A 26,656-nucleotide genomic window follows, 5' to 3' on the forward strand; every position below is an offset into this window, starting at 1 on the left:
ATGGAAACAAGCCACATATTACTAGGTCATTGGGCAGAGTGCAGAGCGTGGGAGAAGTTCTTTCAGGGACCAAAGCTGGGAATGTGAGTTCCAGAAAAAGCTGGGCCTTACAGGTCCAGTGTGGATTGTGAAGTGATGGGGTTAGTAGTTGGGCCTCAGGTCAAGGAATCCAATTTGGATAAATGCATGGAGCTGGGCCTCCAGGTCAGTTTGCACACACGTAGTTCTGATTATGGTGTGCCTCTGTTCTTGTGGCCATCTTTGTCTATCTTGAAATGGACAGATTAATCAGTTGGCTTAGGAGACAGGGTGACCCACTAGGCAACTGAACTCCCTGCCAGTATCCACTGCAGTGGGGCTTCTAGAGCTGATACAGAAATGTCAGGTTACAAGAGTTTCATGGAGACTCCCAGGGCCTCTATTGATCATGGGTTATGCAGACTCTACTTACATAACCCAGGAGTGCTTTCTGGGGCCCCTTGGGCTCATCAAGGCCTCATAGAGGCAGGTCTCCTGTGGCCGGCCTCATTGCTGCTTCCAGCCACGAGGCATGATAAGGTGTGCCCACGGTCTGAGGTCCCCAAGGGTGCTCCAAAGACCCCACTGACCTCTGAGGGTATACAAAGCACTTCTCAACCACATTTGGATGAAGCAGGAATGCCTCCTGGGTGCCTGGCTCCCCACTCACCTCATCCCCGCTGTACTGCTTCAGACAGTGAAGAAGGCGGCAGGTGTTGGATAACCAGAATGACGTCATCTCAAAGTCATCATTGTGCTTCTGTGAAAAGAAAAGGACATCCTCAGCTCTAAGTGGCTCCCATCTGGTGAAATGCTTCCTCGGTACCTCTTTCCCCACATTTCCTACCCTTACCTAGTGTTCCTGAGCAGCCCTGAGGCTGGGCAGGGCACTTGCCAGTCACGGGGTTGAGACCCATTGCTGAGAGGCTGTGTGAGTGTTCCTCTACCACCAGGGATGGTGCACAGAACCCCCACCTTGGTCCCCTGATCAGTGGTGCACATACAGGGACACACATAAAGGACAGGCTGCCTTCCATGGCTGAAGAATGAATGCAAAGCTGAGTGACAGATGAGGCTCTGCCCCAGCAGCCCTGGGCTCTCGTCTAACCGCCTGGGCTAGCTGGCTCTGTTTCTGAACTGCCAGTTATCCAACACAAGGGATGCTAAAGAGCATAACAGCAAAATAGTTTGGTGTCCCATTTATCTAGATGTCAGATGCATCATGGCTTTAACTCTCTAGAAAATGGCTACAAACCCTAACTAGGTGAAAAAGCCTGCTCAGCAACCCAAACAGCTATGAGACAGCTGCTGCATTAAAGCTGATGACTTCACGCAGCTCATTCTGTCAAGTAAGCGTTATCATTATTTAAATGACAGAGTGGTATGAGGTACGACCAAAAGAAAAAAAAAAAAAAAAAAAGAAATGAGGTTGAATAGAAAGTGACTGCTGGGGCTGGGACATGCTATTTTAGCTCAGAATTAGGGAAGGCTTTCCTAAGGAAGTGACATTTGTGTCAGCCCTAAATTGGCCTAGACTGGCCCAAGATTCCAGCTGGATGGTGCTCACGAAAGAGGATCAAGGCTGGAGACACAAATCTGAGAGCCACGAGCATGTAGATATGTTTTAGAGCCGTGAGTGGATAAAATTGCCTGTGGAGGGCAATGCAGCTACTGAGGGCAGGAAACCAGACTTAAAGGCTGGCTCTGGAATTCTGAGCAGCAACCAGCAGCTCAGTGGACTCCAGAATTGGTTTGGACTCAGAGCTTTTGAGAATGGCTTGTATCCTGGAAGCAGTAATGTGTGAGAACTAAAGATGGTCTCTAAGAGCAATAATACTTGGGGCACAGGCCTGCTAGCAGGTAGAAATCCCTCTCACTGAGGGTTCATCTCCCTCAAGAATCTCACCTCCCCCACTGCCTGGCCCTCATCCATGTGTGGACAGGCCTCACCCTCCCTGCAGGCCAGCCTGTTTCTGCAGTGGCTGCACTACATTCAAGAAGAGCCTTGTACCTTCAGGTGGCATTCCCGAGCACCTTTAACACCCTGCGGCAAGCCCTGTCCTGGCCCAGGTTGCCTCACCTTGGGAGGTGATGGAATGTCACAGCCCTCCCTGTGTTACCCCTGAGGGAAGCAAGCACCTGGCCCCTTGGAAAGGTGGAGAGGGCCCATGTTTCAGGGGTGTCCCTGAACTTGCTCCAGGGTGAGGCCCACACACCCTTGGCTACAGCAGGATGTCTCCCTAGCACCTCTGGCAGTGGGCAGGCCAAGGCTTCTGTAAGCACTAGGCATGTCTGGAGGCTCAGCAGGGAGGAGCTGGAGGGCTACCTACACCAGAGTCCTGGGCTTCCTGCCATTGCTGGGCCTGAGCATCCTTCTCTGGGAACTGCCAGGCATCCTGGTTACATGGATGCTTCTGTGGCTCATTTACCTTCAAAGTTGGAGCCTTAGGAGAATTCACTACAGCCAAACCCAGACACAAAGAAGCAACAGTAAGGGGCTGGCTTCACTCTACCCACCACAAACCATGACCTTCTGCAGGCGCTGCTTACTTTCAGGACTTTCTTAATGCCGTTGATGGTGGAGGTCAGCAGGGAGTGCACCTTGAGATCGTCGTTGGTGTAGTCCGCATGCCGGATGCACATGTAGAGGATGTAGGCGGGGAGACAGGGCACTGTGCCCGACAGCATCTGGGGCTTCAAGTCTAAGGGCAACGACAGCAGCAAATGGCAAGAGTTAGATCTACGGGGGACAATGGAGGCTGTCAGAATCCTCATCTGAATAGACATGTTTTCAGCATTTCCCCATAGCTCATCTAGGAATAGATGTCTCAAAGAGGATTGGGAGAGAAGCCACCCAGGGTACCCAAACTCCCGAGCATGCCTACCAGTAGTTTCAGACACTGTGGTTAAAAACACAAACAAACAAAACCACATTCCTAATTGTCTGCACTATAACACTGAAACAGGCTTCTAATGCCTCAGCCTAACAATATGGAGGAAAAGTGCCTGCAAGTTACACAGATGCCTCAGTCCGCAGCCAACAGGGGCCCATGGCAAGTGGAAGGCTGAGGACAGGACCTAGCTCCCACATGGGGGCAGGAACTCCTGATTCGTGGGCACCACCACTTCCAGAAGGCAAGGGCTGGCTCCAGAATTAGACAAATTGTATGTGCCCAAAGACAGGGCCAGCCTGCTGAGGGCTAGGGAGGTTGGAACAATCTCTGGCCCATCAGTTCAGGAACAAATTACCCAGCCGTGCTTGCCCAGCTTCACAGCCAAATAGATCAGGCAGGGCCCCCTTCCCCACCCCGGTGCTGCTGCTTGGCATGCATCTCTCCAGCGGCTCTCTTACTTCCCCCAACTGCTCTCCTCTGTATCCCACACTCCTGCCCCTGCCTGGGCAAGGGCTGCTCTGGCTGGACTGGAAGGGCCTTGTGAGTCTCCCCATTAATTGCAGACTCAGCCCTTTGGCCCTTTCTTGCAAAAGGCCCTGGAGGGACAGGAAGCAGCTGTCAGACCATTTTCTATTCCAGACCATGCCAGCTGAGCCAGACTTAAGGCAACAGGTGGTGGTAGAAGGCCAGAGAACTAGGGGGAAAGGCCTGGTGCAAAGGCAAGATGACAGGTGAGAATGGGGCAGGAGCACAAGGCCCCAGGGGTCTCACCATAGCTCTGCACTGTATCTCCAGCCCTTGTTCTTTACACTCATACCCTCCCAAACGAGGCCTCATGAGCCACCTGTAGGCTCAGAATGGCAATGAAGGGAGGCCACCTCCCTCCCACCTGCAGGTGGGCAGTATCCTTGCAAACCTTCTACCAGGCTGGTCCTGGGCTGGGCTCTGCTGCCAGCAGCTCCAGTTGGTACTTGGGTTACATTGTCCCTGCTCCAACGCATCCTTCTAGTTAAATGATAACTGTAGGCCATAATACTCTTGAGTACATGGTTGACATTTGGGCATTTTATAGGTCCAGCAGATGGCTGTGGATTGGCCATTGGCTCTAGTTAGAATGCCAGTCACATTTATCCAGGAAAATGTATTTTGTAGGCCCAGACTTCCAATCCATAACTTCTTACTTCAAACCTGATCCATGTGCAGATTGCAAACAACTTGTCCTGTCTTGGAATGTTCTATTGTGATTAAATAAAGCTTGTTTGGGTGCCCCAGCTAAATGTTAGCATCTTGGGGAAGAGACGATGACACTAGTTTTATTTCTCCTCCACAGCAACTGGCCAGTGCCAGGTACCTAAGAGGTAAGTGGTCGGCAGTCAAGTTTTGGCATTTGTTTGGATGGGGTCTTTTGGAGGGAAGATGACTGCGGGATTTTCCTAGGTAGCTCAGCAGGAGATGACCTTTCCTGGGGCCACCTGAGCAAGGGTCATCTCATGCTGATGGCAGGGTTTTCTCTGTAAAAACCCTGGCAAATGGCAGGAGGGAGCCACCTGTCTGACACAAGCAGCCTTATTTATTGAAAGTTTCATTCACCAGAGATGAAAGGTTTGTTCCTAATTGCATTTGAACAAGATGCAGTCTGTTTAAGGAAGTTTAAGATAAACTCACACCACATTTAATTAATTGCTGGACAACTGTAGGGGAGATTAAGCTTTTTAAAAGAGCAAAATACATCTAAGAAGTAGGCTACTAAAAACACACAAACCAAACAGCTGGAGCAAATCTGTTTAAGGCAGATGTCACAATCTGTTCTTCCTGGGTCCCTCGGCCCTAGGCACAGTGCTCAGCAGAGCCGGACTTCAGTCTTACATAAGTTTCTCTAAAATAATGCTTGCCTTGCCTCTTATTTGAACTTCAAATATTCCTGCAAAAGCTACCACTCCTTTGAAAGCCTCACATTTGAGAAGGGTTTTGCAGTTTTAACACAGCATTTCGCCTTTGTCACACTTCACATCACGGGGCAGGCAGGTCAGTGTCATCATCCCTTTTCACTAAGGTGCCATGGAGAAGGGAGCTGCTGGCTCAGGGTCCAGAGGATCAGACCACCAAAGATTTCTCCTCTTTCCCACAGGACTCTCTCCTCTAAGACTCTTCCTGGCTCTGCAGGGGGATGCTGGACTGGGTTGGTACAGAGCAGGGAGGTGGCCTGTTGCAGTGGCCTGTGGCAGATGGGGCACAAGACTGGAGGGGAGGGAGCTGGTATGACTGGCAAAGCAGCACTGGGCACAAACCTGAGCAAGCTGCACAGGTCACACAGACTCCCTCCTGGCCCTTGCTGAGCAGCCAAGAGGGACTTGGAGGGGCAGCTGGGGCTCCTCTTTTCACAGAGAAAACCCTGCCCTCTTGGCAGCTAGTGTGGAAGGTCTTTCAGTCCTAGGAGCCCAGCTGGGGAAGGAATTCTGAGCAGTGGTTCTCACAGCTGCCTGGTGGCCCTAGGGAGCACATGGGGGTGGGAGGCTGGCAGGCCAGCCCTGATTCAGCCACATGCCTGGATAAGAAACTGCAGATGATCGCAGGGACAGTAAAAGCCAACCCTGATGAACTTTGACAGTGGGACCAGGGTGATCCCAGACAGACTGCAGAAGCTCAGCATTCCTCACTTTAATGAGCCTGTGAATGTCACCTGGCATCTTGTTATGTGCCTTGCAATTGAGGAGGCCTGGCACAGAGCCCGAGACTCTGCATCTCTCACCCCTTCCCAGGGGTGATACTGATGCTGATGCTAATGCTGCTGGTCCAGGGACCATGTATGAGCAACGAAATATGAACTTTCATTCTCACAACTCCATGCCAGCGGCATGATCCCCTTTCCTGTGCTCTACACAAGAACACTGGTGAGTAGCACAGCCACGGCCATGTGCGGCTAGTTAGGAAAGAAGCCAGGTCTGAACACAGCCCATGTGATTCCAGAGACCACACCCACATGTGCTGTACCACACAGCACTTTAAACTGTAAAGTCCTAACCAAACAGAAGGAATCTGAATCCTTGATCCACTGCTTCCCAGCTGTGTGACCTGGGCAAGTTACTAGAGTGAGTCTCTGTTTCCTTCAGTGTAAAATGAGAAGGCAGCAGTTCTGACTTAAAGGGAGGTTGTGAGGATTAAAGGGGGGATGAGTCTGGTAGAGGATGTGCTCCAAAAGCATGAGCTTCCATCATTGCCAAAGCACTGTGGCCCGTAGAGAGCTGCACCAAGGAAAGGGGGCTGTGGCTGCTGCTGAGGAAAAGCATGTGGGTGGCTCCCCTCCCACTTCCATCCTATGGGCAGAACAAAGAAGCAGTGGGTCTTGCCATCGAGAATAGCAGCTGGACACAGCAGGAGCTGAGGGGAGGATGAGAGTAGGTGTGGGGAGTGGAAGATGGGGGCAGGTGCAAGGGCAAGTAGGAGACAGAGGGTGGGGGCTGTGCAGGAGGTGAAGGAAGGGGTGTGGGGGTTGTGCTGGGGATGGAGATGGGAGCGGGGGCTGAAGGAGGGGCAGGTAGCATAGGGTGGCACAGAGGGTCCTTACCTGTCACCAGGTTCCGGATGAGGAGGGCCTCGTCCTCTTTGTGGTACTCCAGCATGCCCTGGAAATCCTTCTCTTTCCGCTGGACCGTGACCTGCCTGTTGAGCTCATGGCGCTTCCTCTCACTCTGGGCCAATGCCTGGGCAGCTGAGCAGGAAAGAAAACAGGAAGCATGGATGAGACTTCCAGCTGCAGGCCTGAGGGTAGCGGGCATCTCTGGCGGGTGGAGGATGGGACCTGGGGCAGGGGAAGGGGCATCTCTGGCAGGTGGAGGATGGCACCTGGGGCAGGGGGCATACTGGGTTCTCCAAGCTTCCACTCTCTTTGCGGAGTCTGTTCCTACAGCCAGAGCCACACCCCAAGTGTGAGGAGCTCAGCATCCAGCACTGGGGTCCACACTCTGGATAGGGGAGAGGAAACATCCGAAAAGGCAGCAGGCAGGTTTCGGACCAGAGAAAACTTGTGAAGGATGACAGCCAGCATGGTCTCTCACCGCTCCTGCACAGCTGCTTCTCTTTCCCTACTGACTTCTAAGGAAAGGAGATACCGTTTTCCTGGGAAGTGCTTGGCCTCGGCCTGGCCCACTACACTCAGTTCCCTGTGTGTGGCCACAACGCGGCCATCGTGACACAGCCGCAGGGCAAACCCAGGTGTTCAGGGCAAGGCCTGGACACTGTCTGTGACCTGTGGGTGGTGGATCAGGGTGGTGATGGTGATAGTAAGGACACGTCCTCAGCCACTAAATGCAGGTTCAGGTTTAGGAAGCTGCCAAGCGCAGTCTTTGCAACTACATAAGATGATGACTATTTGGGAAGAGTTTCAGTGGCAGGGTTGAGGGTATAAAGGCCTGGTCAACCCTCACTCAGGCCTCTCCTCAGCCTCACACCATGGTAGAGGGACAGTGGACAACCACAGCGTTATTCCCAAACACATCTCAGTGCTGACTGCACACGGGATGCTGTCCTAAGCATGGGAACAGATACAATGGCATGCTTAATCTGTCCCTGGCCAGTCAAACTAAGGAGACACATCTGTACATTCACATGGAAATACTACGACACAGCTCAGTCAGGCACCGAGCCAGGAGTGTGTGATGTGGGTGCTGGTGGTGATGGGCTGGAAGGACCCCACGGAGGAGGTGGGATGAAGGGCGGGTGGGACTCTCACATCCAGGTTCAAAGGGGCTGATCCACTGGGAAAGGACCAATGGAAGAGGACCAGGACGAGTGACACCCAGGGAAGGGTGCTCCATGAACTCCTAGTGGCTGAAGGGAGGCTCTGAGTGGAGGTGGGGGAGAGTGTGAGAGGATGAAGGCTGGCAGACTAGGGCTGGGATTTCATTCTGCAGGCAATAAGGCAACGGCAAAGGCCAGACAGTGCTGTGAAAAAACAGGACTGGGAAGCTACTAAGCAATCTGGGAACAGGGGACGAGAACTGGACACAAGGGTAGGGGCAGACACAGAGAAACATCAGAAAAGAGGGAGTGATAGGTCTTTAGGAGTAAGCAAAGCTTGAAGCCAAGAGACTAGGAGAATGAGAAACTGGAGGAATAGCAAATCCAAAGTTGGTGGGCACATGGGCAGATATGAAGAGAAGTGTCCCCCTGGATAGAGATCACAGACATCCCTGCCCTCTAACACCTTCCAGTCTAGAGGAGCAGGAGATTAAACAGGTAAAATGACAACTGTGATCAGGGTTGTGCCCAACACACAAGTGGGGTCAGGACTGTAAGACGAGACTCAAGCCCTGGGCATGTGGCTCCTGAGCTGAGGGTGGAAGGATGTGGAGGGGTATCCAAGCAGTGAGGGGCTGAAAGAGGGTTCCAAGCAGGGTGACATATGTAAAGAGTGACACAGTGAGATTTGCAGCAGGGAGTCAGAGGGAGAGAACATTCTAATCCTGACACTCCATAGCATGGAGTGAGGACCTTGGGGTTTAGGTCTTTGTGTTACACAGCATTCTTTCACAACAATCTTGCCTCCCAACTTCAAGCCGTTTGAAGGCAGGGACCACCAGGTCACCTCTGGGTTCCCCATTCCTCTAGCCCTGCAGAGCCTTGCTCAGAGTAAGCACCCAAACTGGCTGAATTCAAGTGTCTTTTGTCCATATTCTGGCAACTGCAGATGTGTAAGCTCATGGGATCCGACTTCTATCGCGTGGCTGGACTGGGCAGAGCCACCAAGAAATCAGTGATGTAAGAAGAATGTGCAGAGGGCAGGCAGACAGCTCACACCCACAGGCGTGGCCAAGTATACCTGTGATTCACAAAACACACTCACTCACACCCCCCTACCTTCTAGGTCCTGGGCTTTCTTCATGTAAATCTTCAGTTGCTTTTTGAGCTTCCTCTCATTCTTTTCCAGCTTTTCTACCAGTTCTTTAAGGTCCTGGAAGCAGAGGAAGCAGTGTGAGAACAGACATCAGCCCGGCCTGGGATGGTGGGGGTAAAATCCTGCTTGGAGTTGGAGGTGACCAGTGCGGCCCGTGGGCAGCCGTCAGAAATGCGCCAGTCAGGGACGCTGCCAGGAGAGCTGCTCTTCACAGGCTGTTGCCACCTGCTCTGGAACTCAGGAAGTGGGAGATGATGAGTCAGAGTCCATTCTCTCAAGGCAAGACTCCTCCCAGGTCAGGCTCTCTGGCGCCTTGCTGAATCCCAAGCCTCCCCAAGCCAAGCCTCCTCCGGTTGCCATGCCAACCCCCCAGGAGACACACTCAGCCTAGGAGTCCCAGGGTGGGGCGGGCAGCGCCCTGGGAAGGAATGGACAGGTGGAGGTGTGAGAATGCAGGGGGCAGGGAGGTTGGAAGAGCAAGTGGGCAAGTGAGATTATCCAGGACCCAGAGGCAAAACAGGACACTGGTATGGCCCCAGACCCTAGCACCTGTTGCCACTGGAAGCCCATCAGCCCACTGAGACCTAGAACAGCAAGCCGCTGAGGGAGGAGTTTGCTGTCATTAATGTCACCTCCATCCCAGCTGAGCAGTGGTCCTCTGTGGCCAGGGACACAAAGAGGAGAAGAGGAGCCCTCCATCACCATTAGAGCTGGCTTCGGTGACTAGAGAGTGACAGGAAGACAGAAGCGAGTATTCCATGGTGGAGCCTCTACAAACACATTGGGTGACAACTTTTTAAGATCAGCCTGTTGACAGGAGTTGGCCCAGTCCCAGGGATGTGGCCATCCCAAGCTACACACCTAGTTATAGATGTTGTTAGGGACTTTATTCATCTTGATAAAGAAGCAAATCTTTAAAAATACTTCTTAAATTGAGAGGCATCTAAAAACCCAGCTTAAATGACAGGCGAGGCGGCAGACAGTAAAACCTTATTCAGTGACCTAAGAGTGGCCTCTGTGTGAGAGGCCAGTTGGTAGAAAGGACCCAGGTGTCTAGAGAAAATTGAGCCAGGAATCTCTGTGGCTACCGAAGGTCTCCTGTGAACCCTGAGTTCTATTCAGACTCCGTCTCCCCCGTTAGGTGCCTTCCCAAGCAGCACCAAAGCATGTGATTCCCTGGCTCCCCAGCTCTGCTGCACTGCCACCCCTGCCTCGTGTTCATATAACCCTGTCCAGATCCAACCCCACTGAATCCTCAGCTACAACTCTGACTCTTGCAAAGGATTAACCAACTCTTGGGGCCACAAGACTTGGCCAGCCCAGTGAATGGGGAGCCCAGGGCTGCTCCAGACCAGATCGGGACCAGGACGCTGGTACTATGACCACCATCAGTCCGAAGCTCCTCTGTACAATATTATCAAATCCACAAGATAAAGCATTTCTTGTGTCTTTTCCACCATTACTTTGAAAACCTTCACTACACCCTGGGAGGACAGACAATAAATGCTCTAATGCCTATCTGCAGCATCTTATACACCAGATGCTTCAAGAAGGAAAGATTAATCCAGTGGCCAGGCTTTGACTCCTGTCTTTGAGAGCTCTGACATCTCACTCATCTTCTCAGGAAAGCCCAGAAAATCCAATACCCCTTCCGAAATGCTCAAGCAGAGGTGATTGTAAAGATCCATGTCACTAACGGTGGCTTTGTGCTAAGACATGCCTGGGTGTCTAACCCCCAACCCCCTACAAATCCCAGAAGGCAGAATTCTTAATGTGCTAAGGGGAATTATATAGAGCTATGCTTCCCAAACTTTGTAGGGGTATTGGAACCACCTGGGAATCTTTAAAGCTTGAAATCAACAAATTTAGAACAAATAAAGGGAACATAGTGCTGACCACAGTGGTTGTAAACTTGTGGAGACACGAAGGCCCAAAGTCCTAAAGCCTAAAATTACAAAAGCTTACAGAATAATGAATTCAATTCATAAGGAATCTTGGAAATGAAAAATGAGCACATCTGAAGATGGCTCTAAACTTTTCAAGTTGCTACCAGGAGGGACAATCACATCCTCCCCTCTACACAGACCCCTTCCTCACCACTCCAGCCTCAAGCCATTTCCCCTGACTTCCCTTACACTCCCCGTGAGACTGCCAAGCACCTTGTGCTGTGGTTACTTGTGTATACACTGTCTCCTCTCTGCCTGAAGTCAGTGCTTCACCAGCTGGCACACGGTAGGCAGGAATGCTTGCTAAGTAGGTGAATATACATCACCAACAGCCCCTGGAACCTGCTGCAGCTGGCACTCCTTAGGGGTCCTAGCCTCTGTCTGGGCAAATGAGGAGGACCACATTCTGGAAGGAGTCTCTCAGCAGGCTGCAAACTGGAGCCCTCCTCCTCCTCGCCCCGCCAGCAGCACAGGCCCCTACTCATGACCCAGTGTCACCACCCCAGCAGAGGGGCCCACTGCACTGTTTTCTTTTGCTCTCTTAAGGTAGGACTCCTAAGGTAGGACTACCCACCTCTTTCCAGTCACTAACTCTCCTAAGTGTGGCCTTGGCAACCCTGTATTGGTGTGCCGTGAGCTAACGCAGTACCTGTATGGTGCACAGCCCTCTTTGTAGGGCGATTGTTCACTGCACTACTTGGTCAATGGCCCTCCAGGGAACATAGGCCACCAAATGCATTTCCTAGGCTGCCTCCTCTACCTGGCAGAAGCTGGCCAGGTAGGTTTCTTTAATATGGTGCATTTCTTTTCACAAAGCCACCAGGTAACACACGTATATGCAACAGAAAGTGACTTGCAGACAAAGAGAGGGAGAGAGAGGGAGGGAGGGAAGATCATGTGTATGTAAGTGCTATTCAGCTGTGAGTCTGGGACCCCACTTTTCCTCTTGGGATCAAGTGAACTGGCCACCCAACCACAGATGATCTGGTTATAAAGTGAAATGACAGCCATGGCTGGACTCCTGGACTGGATGCACTGTGGGCACATGAACGTGCTGCACTCTGCAGGCACGTTCAACTCCAGAAGGTGATCGGCACTGCTGAGCCCCGCCCTCCGACTGCCTTCACTCCTGTCTGGGTGCCTTGGTCCATGCTTTTCTTCTCCTTCCCCCTCTGCCAGTCTCCATGATTTACATCCCCTTCATACCTCCCGTCTCAGCTCAAGCCTCATGTCCTCCCAACAGCTCGCCCCACCATTTATTCTCTTCCTGTAATACTCATTGTTAACTCAATGCAGAATCATCCTTTTAAAAACACTATCTACTTTCTCTTCTTTATTACATACCTTGCTTCCCCTACTGACCAATCTGCAAGCTCTCATAAGACAGGGGCCCTCTTCCATTTCTCTGGCATCTGCTGGGGCTCCTTTGGTGACTGTCTGCAAAGAGGCCCCAACAACTTCTTCCACTACTCCTCCCCTCAAGAGGTAGAATCTCTCTCTCACCATATCTGGCCTAGCCATGAGACTGGTTTTGATCAATGGACAGAAGCAACAGTTAGTTCTGGGACTGAGTCTTGAGGAGTCTCGCTGTTCCTGCTTTCATCCTCTTGGAAGCCAGCAGCCAGGTAAAGCAGCTCAGACCAGTGAAATTCAGCAAGAAGGCAGGTGAGGCCCCCCAGCCAATGACAAGGTCCCAGACACAGGAGTGAGGCTGTCTGAGATCTTTCAGCTCCAGTGAAGGGGTCTTGACTGGAGACTTCTAGAATCTCTGTTCCTACTATAGGGCCAAGGGTCATGAACCTTGTCAGTTTTGCCAAAGGCAACCCCGATCCCATTTGCTTCTAGAACGTGACTTCCCAAAGCTGGGGTCCACTAGACATGGCTACCCACCAGATTCTCGTTGGTCAGCCGGGATATTTCCTGCTGAACGCCGAATTCCACCTGGGCCTCTGGGGAGAGCAGTAGCGTCTGGCAGAAGGTCTGCTGCTGTTTGTCCATCTCCTCCTTCAGGGCCTCGAGCTGGGCCTTGAGATGCTCCACCTCCTCCTCATGCTCCAGGCTCTGGGCCTGCAGCTGAGCCTCCAGCAGCCTGTGCCAGGGAGAGGACAGGTGAGCACGCGGCCCAGGCCAGGGCCCCCATCTGAGGGGACACAGGCAGAAACATAACAGGGGAGCGGCCAAGCACACAGCAGCAGCGGTTGCACATCCCCCAGAGGGATGAACGCAGCAAGAGACAGATGCCATGGGGACCACAAGGCAAGCAGGCCAAACTGTCCTCCTCTCAGATGATGGGAAACCAAGGCCAAAGGCACTTCTGGTCCTAAGCCTTTTTCTCGACCCTTGTTCCTCATTCAGTGAGCATAGTTTAATGGTTTGGGATTGAAAGACTGTCTCCCTGTCAAAATGTCCATCAACAGAAATACATTTCTTAAAGCATCTTTTAAATAAAAACATCTACATCTGCCCCAAAGTTCACAAGAACCTCCTTCTTAAGATAAAACTCTGGCAAAACTGAGCTAATTATATTATTCACATATTTTCCCTGTGGCAGATTCTCCACAAGTTTTAGAAAGGCAAAATATTAGCCCCTTTTTTATCTTTACCATTATTACTAGCCCCATTTTATTTTACACATACAATTATTGCATATACAATTTTTACATACAAGTTTCCTCCAGCCAAAAATGAAAACTAAGACTATTTGCAAATGATCTTGGGGAAGGTGTAAGATCAGCTGGTGTCATGACAAGAAGCAGAGAGACCTAGAGATCTTGCAAAGATTGAGGAGAAGTCTTATAACATTCTGAGTCAAAAGGCCCAAGACCAAGAGGTGCCAGTTACCTGGGCAATGCTCCCATCATAATAGAAGGCAAGAGATTAATGAAGGCTCACAGGCAGCCTCATCTTCAGGAAGTTAGATGCTAATATGACCATGATGTTGTCCTTCTTGGACTTAGTTACTTAAACCAGCTTTCTGATTCAGTGCAGCAGGCTTCATATGGAAGAAAGCTAGGGTGCTGGGGGAGAGGTACTGTACTGTAAAGAGCTTCCAGACATGGTTACATGGAAAAAATCCACCCCAGTGTCTTCCAGGGATGCACATAATGATTATGACCAAGGTAGGCACACAGGTAGGAACTGGTTGTGCCTCTAACACAGCTGTTGGAGGCCATGGCTGCCCTGGAGGAAGGCGCCATGTTTTTTACAGTTCTGATGGTTTGGGAGGTGAGAATTATCATAAGACAGGTGGGACCATGTCTACAAGGGAGCAAGAGAGAGAGGGAAAGTCTACACTGTTGATATAAGCAACCACATTTTATGTAGCTGAGTCAGCTCCATAGCAGCACTGGGTGTAACACCTGACTCCCAGTGGCTCCTCAACAAAGTTACATGAATGAAGAAGTGATTGAGAAAATCACTCATTCACTACAGGCGATATTACCTATTACTAAAGAAAAATAACATGAGATTTGTGGAGGATAATTGGGTAATTAAATCAGGATTTTAAATGAAATACAGCATTTAGATAATATCCAATATTGGCTACAGTAAGCACATTAAAAGTAGTCACCAATAAGTTATACATTTAATGAGAGAACAGACACTCTTGGGTTCTAGGCGAGCTGCCCTGAGGATTTCTCTCCTGCCTTGTGCAGCACATTCACTGTTCATGTCTTATTCTCCAGGTGGACTGTAGCTGACTCAGCCAGGGTCTGTTCCTACTTAAACATTAGGCTAGCCACCTCATCGTGCAGGTGAGAAAACTAAGGCCAAAAGAGCTTTGAGGCCACGACCAGTGGCAGGGCTGATTCTAGAAACCAGGACTCTTGACTCATATGTCTGTGCTTTATTAATGCATTCAGTTGCCGATTCATGAAACCATGTCTGATCTGCTGATGGAGAGGCACGAGGAATCACCTGGCTTCACACAAGGATCCTTCCTCCAATAAAACAAACTGCTTGGTGGGACAGAAATCTGATCTTATTGAATAATAACCATGATAGTAATAGAAGTAGCAGCTAATATTTATTATTCCATGGTTACATATCAGGCATGTGCAAAGTACTTCACCTGTATTAACCTTATTCCTTATAATGCCCCGTGAGGAAGGTCCTATTCCATTCACAAGGAAACAGACCCACCATGTCACCTTGCTCACAGATTGTGGGGCCACATCTGAACCTAGAGAAACACTACCCTGTCAATCAGCTGAGTAAACTTTCTTTTTCCAAGAAGAGATGCTCTTGGTGCAACAGTACCTCTACTACATCCTCAGCAGGCAGCAAGGAGAAGCAGCATGAGGGCTTCCGGCTCCTGCTCCGCCACCACCTGGCTGAGGGAGCTGGGTCCAGCACTCATGCCACCTTGTCGAGTCCCGGTTTCCTCTCTGGAAAGCAAGCTCGATGACTACCAGTCCATCTCTTGTTGAGAGGCTCCAATAGGCAAAGCTATGCCACAGCTCTTAAAAGCCACCTGCAGTCAACAGGCCTATGGTGTGACCATCACATGGTGTCCTTTTGCTGCATGCCTACCCTGTCTGGCTAAGCTGCTCACCCACTGCTGAGGGCCAGTGGGTTTCAGGCACAGACTCTGGTATCAGCTGGAACCAGGTTCAAATTCTGGATCTTCTGCTTCACCAGCAATTTCCTTAAACCCTCCGGGCTTCAGTGTCCCCACCCCACGAAGGTGCTGTGAGGCCAGATGTCAAGGCGCATGCACTGCACTTGGCTGCCATCAGCTCCAGGGAGTCCCGGAGATCAGGACCAGCACACGTACTGATGGCAGGCTCTGGGGGCACAGGTTGCATTTGGAGCACAGCCAGCAGCACAGATCAGGCAGACATTTTTGGCTGATCCTGCAGTTAGGAGGGCCAATATGTAGTGTGAAAGCAGCACAGGCCCAGGATTCCCCAGAGGTATGTTTCCTTCTCAGCCTTGTTCTAAAGAGCTGTGTGCCTGCCGCTATGTGACCTCCTGCTCTTGTCTCTTTCTTCACCTATAGAACAAGTAGGCTGGACCATGTGGTTCCTGAGGTCCACTAAATGCTATCACCTTGACCCAAACAACCAGCCACCCTCAGCCATATCTGTACAGCCTGGGCACAGTGACAGATGGTCAACCACAGGGGCTACCAGCCAGACTGCATGCCAACTGTTCCCCGTGCTCTCACACCCACTGTAGCTGAAAAACGGTTAAGCATAGACATGAGCAGGCACAACGGACAAAGCAGACACAGGAAGAAAGGAATATGTTCCACCTGGCAACTTGCTTTAGGCCTTGGTAGGCCAAGCCGAGTTCTCCATCTTCATTTAAATATCCCCAATCCTCAGTCTTGCTAGAAACAAAGGACAGAAAAACAGGGTGTCCAGTGTAGAGGGAAGAGACAGGCAGGCAGGGAGTCCTGGCAAGTGAGGAGATTCTAGCCAAGGTTTGGAAATGAAAAAAAGGCAAGGCTCAAGAACTCCCATTTTCCCTTCCTCCTCTCCTGTCACCTGCAAACAGCATCTCTCCCATAAGTCCTCCAGTTTCAGGTACTGTCTTGGAAGTGGGTTCATGTGGTCTCATGTGGGGCCTGCTAATAACCCCAGGTGGGAAAGCATGCTGCCCCAGAGACAGCAGAGGGCCAGCTTGTTCTGGTAACTCTGTAAATGGCAGCAAGGCAGCAGTGCGGGTAGTGTGGAAGCACTCACATAGCCTCACACATGGTGCTTCCCTCAATCAGATTGATTCAGACAAGCACAGGGAGAGATGCAAAAGGGGCTGGGAGGAGAGAACCCTAAGTGTGCATGGAGGAAGCTGGAGGCAGTGAGCAGCCTCATGGTGGGGAAGGCATTGCATCTGCAGAGCAGCATGGGAAGCCCCTGGGGGATGTCAGGCCCACCCAGGGTAAGGAAGGAGACTGCAGACACTACCTGCTTTTCAATGCAGATCTTTCTGAGACTCCTTAAAGGCACAAAAATATTAACTAATCTTAACTCCAGCTCTCCTTGCAGGGTCTTTCTCAAATAGCTAAAACAAGTTTTGTAATGCCCTAGATGAGAACTGAATGATGTCTCCCCTTGACCTTGGGACTGGGGTGCGTTACCACTTTTTACTCAATTTGGGAAAGCAGGACTCTTTACCCCTCTACATGCAAACTCTTTTGCTGTCTCCAAGTCACCCAGTGTCTGCCCCATGCCAGCAAGGGCAGCTCCTGGAGGTCAGGTGTGTCCAATGTTCCACCTCCATCTAGGTCCTCAACTTGCACAGCCCTGGGCACACAGAGATACTCAAGGGCCAGCAGAGTTGGGTGGAGGAGAGCAGGTAGGGGCCTGCTGCCCCCAGCAGGACTCTGCCGCACCTCCCTGCTCCTAACAGCCTCTGTTCCTGGAGTACTCCTCCTGCAGGCCAGATTCCAGCTTTCCAGGCAGGAATAATGGAGCAAGAACTGCATCCAAACAGCCCTAAATGAGGACCTGTAATCCCCTCATCCTCATTCCCAGGGTGCAAACCATCTGTAAACCAAAAATAAAATCCTAAGGCCCCCCACCATCTGAAGGGACTTCCTCCTCAGCCAGGGCTCTTTTAATGTTTAACCCGAGAGACTGTTTCAGGCCACGATAGGAAGTGGGGATCGGATGTGCCTCATTATACCTCTCCATCATTAACATCAACATAGACTTTAACAAATCCCAAACTCATAACTCAGCATCATCCCGTCTCAGGTGTTAGTGCCTGCATTTTACTATGGCCTTTCATGGCTGGTGCTTTAACCCAAAGGCACAGCTCACTGGAGGACTGCAGGCACCACTGCAGTGATTCTTGGGGAGAGCCGGAAGTAGAGCGCATCAGCGCTGAAAGGGAACAAGTGCAGGGATCCTGGGCTCCACCCACCTCCTTTCCCACACCAGAGAGACACTGATTCCTGCGCCAGGACCCAGGGTCTCCAGACCTTGCACTAAAGCTCCTTTCCAGCCTCCAGCCCCCCACCCCCCACGGAGGGGCTGCTGGGGCTCTGTCTCAGAGGTTCACCTCACCTCTGTCGTCCCCATAGAGCTACAGACTGCAGAGCTCTCTAGGGTGGGGCATGCGAAGCTGACTCACACAACAAGGAAGTTAGGATTAATGAATGCCCAGGCCACCAGCCTCACAGGGCCATACTCCCAGAATTCTTAATTCTGTAACAAGCCAGGCACTATGGATAAAGATAAAAGTAGAGAACTGTGCAGCCCAGGCAGCCCACAGTGCTCAGGAAATCAGACACACGAGTAAATTAAAAACCAGTCAACCAACTTGCTTCAGCCGTTGGTTCCTAGAGGAAAGAACCCCTGGAGGAGCTCCTCCAGCTCCACTTAGGCCATTATGGGCCAAGGCCAGGGAGGGAGCGCCACCTCCTGGTGGGAAAAGAAAAAGCCCAAACTACTTGGCTCAGGATTTTTTGTTGAAAATGTAAGTGCTTGATATCTATTAATAAATCTACAAATATTTACAGAGAGACCACTGTGACACACAGAGATAAGTTAACTCACTGCAGTCAGTCTCCAGCCACAGGGGGCAGTGAGGCTTGGCATCCAGGAAACTGGCTGGAGAACCTAGCATTGGGGCAACTCCCAGCCCCACCTGTAATGAGCCCGTGGCCCGGGCTAATCACCTCCACGCCCTGGGCCTCTCTTTCTTTATGGGTAAAGTGAAAGTAGCCTACTCAATTATCGCAAAGGTTTCTTCCAGATCTTATGAAAAACCAGACAAGGCCTAGGATAATATTTACTTTGCCTCTGTGAAGATATTGAAAAACAGGATCTATCAACCACGGCCCCGCCACAGTTAAGAACCTGCCTTCCTGGGGAAACAGACAAGGTTCCTGCCAGCTCAGAGATGGTCAGTTTCCTGGTTCTAAAAAGCCCCCTGTGTGCTCCACAGATAGCCTAACTTCTTTAGTTCATACCCAAGCTTTCTATTCAACCTCCTAGCATATTCCCTGGGACCTCTGGGAAATGGAAGGCACACTCCAAACGCCAGGAACAACAGAGAAACATCTGAGGCCCTAGGCCTGGCCATATGAGGGTGAACAGTTTGTGGATTGATATGACCTAGCCATGAAATTACAGCAGACCCAAACTGTGCTGCCAACTCAGGACCAGCAGAACTTTGCGGAACATAAGGAAATGATCACCTCCTTGAAAAAAGCCAAGAGCTCTTAGTCAGGACTGGTTAAAGCTGGGCCCTCTGGGGAGGAGCTGGGCAGAAGCTAGCTCTTCCTGCCTTCTTTGCCATTCTGAGCAAGGCAGCCCACAGCAGCCGAGGCTCAAGGTCAAATGAGCCAACAGCTCCAAGCAAATCTTGAGACTGCACACAGTTCCTTGTCAAACACAGTCTCCACCGTCCTGGACAGGCCCCTGGTGTGTGTATTGTGGGGGGGGGCAGGGGGTGTGAATAATAACCCCAGGTGCACCCGACCAAGCCCAGATACCAATGCCTGGAGGCCTCCTGTCTTGCCGGGGAACTGCTGGATGGAGAGGAGCTGCTAGGAGGTTTTCTGGGACCTCGGGAATGCACCAGTCTCACTTTGGAGTTCTACACTCTTGATAAGGCTTGGGTAGAAGTGGACAGGAATCAAAGAAGCACTGTCAAAGAGCCAGACCAGAGCCCTGGCCACACTCCTGCCCCTACCTAACTCTGACTTTAAGTGCTCACCCCGAGGTGAGGTTGGGCTGAGGGCAGTGGCAACTTGTGCCCTCCTAAACCACTTCCCTATCCTTCTCCCATATACAGCCCTGAAAAGAAGACAAACTGCCCAGCACCCAGCTCATGTTCACAGCCCTCTTGCCCCTTCATTTTCCTATATATAAAATGGTGATAATGATGCTGGTGTCTCTTAGTTCCCAGAGGTAAAAAAGGAGAAAGCTTTGTGGAAGCAGAAGTGCCACCCGCATTCCTGTAGCTCCTCTCAGAGCAGCCCCTCAATAATAGCTTCTCTCCCCAGAGTTCAAAACAAGGGAAAAGACACAGTTATAGGGACCAAAACAAAACTCTACAAACTTATGAAGGTTAGCAAGTGATAAAAGTTCTGAACTTGAGGATCATGAATGCTTAAAGAGGCTATGACTGGGAATGTGATGGAAGCCCCCAGAAAGCTAAGCAAAATTCAGCATATGAGTCTAACTTCTTCTAAGGAGAGGATAGATGTCATCAAAATTCTAAATGATCTCCCACAAATCACACATGTGTAGATATAATTTATATTTAAACAGTAGAACTCTCCATTACAGGAAAACTGTAGGAAAGGCAGAGCAGCTGTCTATCTCCAAAGCACCCCACTTGCCAGGGTGGCCCTCATGGTAATGGGAATCCCCTTGTCATGGGCTCCACAGAATCCCAGTTGGGTCCCTGTTCCCTGCCTCTCCTCCCTCAATGCTGGGATTTGCAGCAATCATGAACACTTCCCAAAGTTAAAGCCAGACTGGGAGAGAGGCAGGCCCACCATGGCCACTTCCACAGCACCTGGTGCAGCACACACTGCGAAGCTGGCTCTTCAGGCCTCCACTCCCCAGGGCAGCCGGCTCCTTTTCTGTACTTAACTCAGTTTCACAGGCTATTAATTTCCTATTGTACACCAGGCTTGCTGGGAACAGAATTATTTTAAGATATAATAAAAGCTATTTTTATTTTATCACCATCATTATTATTGCTGTAAAGGAAGACAAATCCAGGGTATTAAGCAGCCCCTGGGAAAACCTAAACTGGGGTCTGGATCCCTGACAACCGCTGCATGAATAAAAGGGGCTGCCAATGGTGACGGCTCTGAAGATCGGGGAGATATGCACACCGCTTGTCAGACCAAGCACACGGCTGCTTCTTCCTTTCTACTTTAGTATCACCTGGGCTTTTTCTTATTCATCTCATTTCTTATCTTCAACCCAAGATAATTTAAAATGACTAAATCTTGACTCCAGTTTTAGCACTGAGAGAGTCACCTTCGTTCCTTTTCTCCCTCCTTTAGGGAAAAGAGTTATACCTCTCTTGAAATAAATTTAATTTCCTCCTGGAGCCTGCGACACCACCTTCAACTTCTGATTACCTACTCAGTGGCTGGAAACCGCCCCAGCCTGAGTCAGGCCTTCCGGATTCTACCTTGACTCAGGCATAGGCCACCCGCGGGCCTAAGCTGTTCCACCCCCCCCCCCCACCCCGGGCCTCAGTCTCCTTCTCTGCAGAAAGAGGGACTGGATGAAAAGATCTGGGAATCAAAGTACCAGAAGTCTTCAGTGACTCTGTGACATTCTTGCAAAAAAACTTGAAGTTGCACTCACAGTGCCACCTAATAACATTTTTGGGAAATGTTTGCTATTTTCACCAATTTTGAACAAATACTTGATCAACATTCTATTAGTTGAGGTAAGAGAGAAAGGTAGCCAGGGAAGAGGCCAGCTCCGTGTGTTTTTTTTTTTTTTTTTGGAGACACCGTTTTGCTCTCATTGCCCAGGGTGGAGTGCAATGGCATGATCTCGGCTCATTGCAACCTCCGCCTCCTGGGTTCAAGCAATTCTCCTGCCTCAGCCTCCTGAGTAGCTGGGATTACAGGCACCCGCCACTACGCCCGGCTAATTTTTGTATTTTTAGTAGAGACAGGGTTTCACCACATTGGCCAGGCTGGTCTCAAACTCCTGACCTCAGGTGATCTGCCCATGTCAGCCTCCCAAAGTGCTTAGATTACAGGTGTGAGCCACTATGCTCAGCCAGCCAGCTCCGTTTTTATAGGTGCCCACAGGGGCATGAGGAAGCAGATGATAACAACAATATCACGGCAGTAACACTCATCATGTGCGCACCACAGGCAGGCACCGTCCTAAGTCCCTTACAGAGATGATAGGAGCTCACCCCATCTTCCCCAAAGCCACAGGAAGGATGCCGCTATGGCTGTCCCCAGTTCACAGATGAGGCAACTGAGGCACCTATCGGTCATGTGACCGCTACTAAACCGTGAGGAGTGGACTCTGCAGTGCACCTTCTCAGACACTCTGCCTTGGGGGTCTGCGTTCTGTCTGCTGACAACGCTTGGCCCTGCTGCTGCCCTCAGACAATCACTCTTGCTTGCCTTAACCCTGGCTCAGCTTATTTTCGAGGGGACAGTGGTTGCTAAACTCACATCCAGGGAGATCTCATTTTGGCTAAGACGGTGGAGGTGAAATGCTTCCATTCCACCCCCAAGTGCCCAGCTTGGGTTCTATCTGTTCTGAATGACAGAGGGTGGGCCCCCACTGTGTGACACACACTGCATGCATGAGAAGGGCATTGCAGCAGGTGGCTAAGCAGCCCTCTGCTGCCAGTTAGCCACCCCCCACCCCCCTCCCCAGCCAGCATCCTCTCAAGAAGAAAAGCTGTTCTCAGCCAGACCTTCCTATTCCACTCCTGTCATCCTCCCAGGGAAGCTCCTTTTTCCTAATCCTTTTCAGGGGACCTGGGCTCTAGATGCTGAGAGCGTGTTGCTCGAGCCTTGCTGAGCTAACAGTAGGGCAGGGGTTCTGAGTCAGTCTTTCTGTGTCCTCTAATAAATAATTCTCTGATGCTGAGCACATGGTCATCACCTGAGGAAAACCCCAAACAGACTCGGCTGGGCAGGGCCCTTCTCCGCGGCCTCGTCCAGTACATTTGACCGCAGCGGCCTTACCTGTTTGTCTGGCAGACCCCGTGATAGGCCTCAATGGCATCCTCCTGGTCAACATGCTTTTCACTGTTAGGCCAACTTGATCTGGCATTAATGTTCGGCTCCTGGAAAGCCCCAGATAAAAAAATAACTCTGGTTAAACAATTGCCACAAAATGGCTTTATATACAAACAGGTATAAAAACATGCCTTTGGGAAAAGACAAAGGCCTGGAAAGAACAGAGATAACCACAATCAAACCCACGCCAGGAACATGACTCCAAAAGGTCATCTTGGAAGAGACACAGAACAACGAGGCCAGGCTGAGACAGAGCTGCATGTGGGGCGGTGGGGGAAGATGGCCAGGAGGTGCCCCTGGGAGGAGAGAGCACCCAAGTCCAGAGCACACAGGTAGACCCTGGTTCAGCTGGAATCCTCCACACTCGTCAGCACCTGCTTACCTCAGCTGTCCCGAGGCTCATGCCCAGAAGTGGCTCAGGTTTTTAGAGCCCATGGAGTGACCCACCTGGCCTCTGTCCCCACCCTCTGGCTCTAGTCTGCCCCAGAAAGTGAGAACATTAGGAAAATACAGTGAATAGGACTTGCCACCCTGGGGGACTGAGAAGGACCAATGACTCTCTACACTTCAGAAAGCAAACAGCAAGGGGTATAAGGTGAAAAGGCCACCCTGAGGTTACCTATTAAACATCTTCATATTAACTTCAGAAGAGTCTAGAAGTTTGTAGCTGCATCCCCCAGGGAAGGTCATGCTGACAGGGCATCAAGTCTTTTGCTCTGCCTTTTTAGAGGAGACCCCACAGCGAGAGACTCTGCTCTTTCAGGTTTTAGACCCTCGTGGGTAAAGATACATTAAAAAAACACTAATCTACCACCTAGGGTCACCCCTCAGCAGCCCCACCGCGGGCCGCCATCTTGTTACCGCGTTCCTGCCGGCGAGTCGCCGCTGGTCGGCGCTCACGATCTGGGTCCTGAGGATGAGCACCTCCTCCTTGCGCACCTCGAGCTCCTCATGGGCCAGCTTGAGCTGGTTCAGCAGGAGGCTGTAGCTATCTGGGGAGCCGTGGCTGGAGTTATTCTGCGTGGCTTGGTCGGCCACGGCTTTCCTCAGCTCATTCAGGTCATTCTTCAGCTTTTTGTTCTCTGACTCCAGCTCTTGCCTCTGGAAGACAGCCCAAGGGCCGCTGCCATTACTCCCTGCCCTAGGGCCCTCTCCCTGTGTGGGCCTCCCCTCCTCCCCTTCTTTTGTCCACTGGGAAACTTCGCTCTTTAAACGTTGAAACACATGGAAAGTTCTGACTGCCATCAGCAAGTAGTCAAAGCTGGGGCCTGGATGTGAACTCATGACTTCAAGTCACAAGTGTGAAGCACCTGCACAATGCCTCCAGAGCGGCAGTCTCCGAAGTGATTCAAAAGTGTTCGTGTTGCTAAACATGTTTGGCGGTGAAACTCCTCCTTGTGGAAATGCTGGGCTCACAATTTTAAATGACATATAATAAACATAAGAATTCCTACAATCTAAATATGTTCACACGCTTTGTGACTTTCCAAGAAAAGATACAAGAAGGCAGGATTTCCTAAATTTATTTGCCCAGAGAACCCCTTGCTCCCTATTTTTCAGGAAGCATCATTTTTGTCCCGGACTAATTAGACTTGGAAGATACACCAGGGACACAGTTTTGTTGTTTTGGTCATATAGAAAGCCACCAACTGTCACTGTCAGTAGAGGAAAAATACCTACATACAGAATTGAATGTGCTATAGGAACTCAACTTTGGAACATACTTCATATTTTCTGGATAGTACATTTAACTTTGTGTTTGAGATGAAGTCTGATGATCACAAACAAACTGCCGGCAGGACCCTGGGATACATGAGATTCAAAATTTCCCAAAGGAAACCCAAAGATGTGGATGAGTGTGCATTGGTTGCATGTTTGTTACAGAACCATAGCATGATGGAACCAGGAGACTGCCGGGGAGAATGAATCTCTTGATTTGCTGAGTGAGGAAGCTGAGCCCAGGGAGGGGAAGGCTCACAGCAAGTTTAGAGACTGACCCAGGACAGAGGGCCAGGGCTCCTGACTCCTGGTCCAGGGCGCCCCTATGACTCCACCATGTATGTGGTGATTTCCAGAAGATTTAGAACCATGCATAGAGATAGTAACTCTGCAGACATGATGAGGGCCCCAAAATAAGGTGATTAATAATGATCATTGATGAGTCACCAAGCCTATGGTGAGTCTATTTACTAAGTTCAGGAGTTAAGGATCCCCTCAGTGCCTGGGTGATCTTCTGGCAGCCAAGGCCATCCTCAGGAGAGCCAGCGTCACATGCTAGAGGAGCACTGGGTGTGGAGGCAGCCCTGGGTCCCCTCCTGGCTCAAGGTGCACACTGCACAGTCCTGGAACCTTAGCCTCCTCAGGTGTGGCTTAAGGGAGTGAGAACAGCTGGTGGCTAAGGTTTCCTCCAGTTGTGACAGGCCAGAACTGAGCTCGGTGACAGCTGTTGGCTGGGTGCCTGTGCTGACAGCCACGCCAGGCCCTACTCAGCTGTGAGATTGTGCCTCAAGACAAAGAGAGCCAGGCTGGTTGAAAGCTTTGGCTGTTTTTCAAGGATTTCTACCCAGGGCACATCTGTGACATTTCTATTTGTCCCATTCTCTAACCATTCCTGGACACCATCTCCCCTAACCATACCCCACTGGTCCCCCACACATCACCTCTCCTCTCCACTCCCCTCTCCTCCCCCACAGGTTCACTACCATTCCCTCATCATCCTTTCTGGTCAACAGTGCCAAAAGAATATGCATGCTTTATTGTGGTAAAAAATATAAAACACAAAATTAGCCATCTAACCTATTTTTATTTTTATTTTTTGAGATGTAGTTTCGCTCTGTCGCCCAGGCTGGAGTGCATTGGCGACACTGCAAGCTCCGCCTCCCAGGTTCACGCCATTCTTCTGCTTCAGCCTCCCGAGTAGCTGGGACTACAGGTGCCCACCACCACGCCTGGCTAATTTTTTTTTTTTTTTTCTAGTAGAGATGGGGTTTCACCATGTTAGTCAGGATGGTCTCGATCTCCTGACCTCGTGATCTGCCCACCTCGGCCTCCCAAAGTGCTGGGATTACAGGCATGAGCCACCACGCCCGACCCAATCTTACCTATTTTTACGTGCACAGTTCAGTGACATTAAGTCCATTTATGTTGTGCAACCATCCCCACCATCCATCTCCAGAACTTTTTCACCTTTTCCAGCTGAAACTCTGTCCCCATGAGACACTAACTCCCCATCCCCGCTCCTCATCTGCTGCAACCATCATTCTACTTTCTGTCTCTGAGTTTGAACCTTCTAGGTACCTCATATAAATGGAAACAGACGAATTTGTGTGAAAGACATATTTTTGATGCACCCAAATGCTATGCCATTCCAGTTGGAGAATAAGGGAGTCCCATTCCCAGGCCCTGCCTCCCACCAATCTTCATCATCTACCTTCTTCAGGCCAGGCACTGTGCTAGGTGCTGCAGGCACAACACCTGCTTAGAACCTATCAATTACACTAAAGTACAGATCATGGCACTGCAGCCTGGAACACACTATGACATGAGTGAATCCAGAGTGACTGGGGAACACAGAAAAATGCCATCCACGGACTCAGAGGGGTAGGGCCAGAGGGTAAGGGGAGGGAACAGGTCTGACAGCTAAAGGACAGGAGCAGCTAGCTATGTGAAAAAGGCAGACAAGAGGCCTCCAGGTACAAAGGCCTCAGAGAAGAACAAGCAGGACTTGCCGGGGAAATGCTGTCATGCAGAAGGCAGAGCAGAGGGGGTGGGGGTCAAGAGATTCCAAAACCCAGGGAAGGGAGCTGGATCCAGGAAAAAGCAGTGAGCTGGTCATCGCAGAGCTTCAGAAGGGTTTCCCTGGTTTGCATGGGGAGATGGGCCTCCTGGCTGGAGTACAACGTGGCATGGCCCATGGCAGGGAGCAGAGGGAGATGTGAATGAGATGCAGAGATTTAGGAGGTGGAAATGTCAAGACCTGGAGACTGCTTGGATGTGGGAAGTGAGTGGGAAGAAAGTCTAGATGCTTGGGTGATGTGTGTCATCTACTGAGACAAGATGGGGTTTCAGGGTTCAGATGTGTGCAGCTGTAGTCCCCACGGTGCAATGAGCAGTTGGAATTATGGGCTAGAGATGGATCAGTATGTTGGTGAGGACTGAAGTCTTGGGAGGATGTGTGGGTGGGTGGGGGTGAAACCGCCCCAGG

General features: G+C 50.7%; 1 protein-coding gene across 3 annotated transcripts in view; it reads right to left on the reverse strand.

The window, feature by feature from the left end:
- MYO5B (myosin VB) overlaps positions 1 to 26,656 on the reverse strand; it is a 368,321-nt gene that overhangs the window by 14,719 nt on the left and 326,946 nt on the right. For 2 of the 3 annotated variants that reach the window (XM_055368552.2, XM_063699216.1), the window contains exons 28-34: positions 23,314 to 23,553; positions 22,399 to 22,499; positions 12,642 to 12,840; positions 8,769 to 8,862; positions 6,478 to 6,621; positions 2,569 to 2,720; positions 689 to 778 (exon numbers count right to left, since the gene is read on the reverse strand). In XM_055368552.2, coding sequence (XP_055224527.1) covers positions 689 to 778; positions 2,569 to 2,720; positions 6,478 to 6,621; positions 8,769 to 8,862; positions 12,642 to 12,840; positions 22,399 to 22,499; positions 23,314 to 23,553 — 1,020 coding nt within the window. Of the gene's footprint in view, positions 1 to 688; positions 779 to 2,568; positions 2,721 to 6,477; positions 6,622 to 8,768; positions 8,863 to 12,641; positions 12,841 to 16,008; positions 16,087 to 22,398; positions 22,500 to 23,313; positions 23,554 to 26,656 lie in introns of all 3 variants that reach the window. The other variant, XM_019013976.4, reaches the window with a different exon arrangement.

Source organism: Gorilla gorilla, chromosome 17 (genome assembly GCF_029281585.2).
Source record: "Gorilla gorilla gorilla isolate KB3781 chromosome 17, NHGRI_mGorGor1-v2.1_pri, whole genome shotgun sequence".
NCBI lineage: Eukaryota > Metazoa > Chordata > Mammalia > Primates > Hominidae > Gorilla > Gorilla gorilla.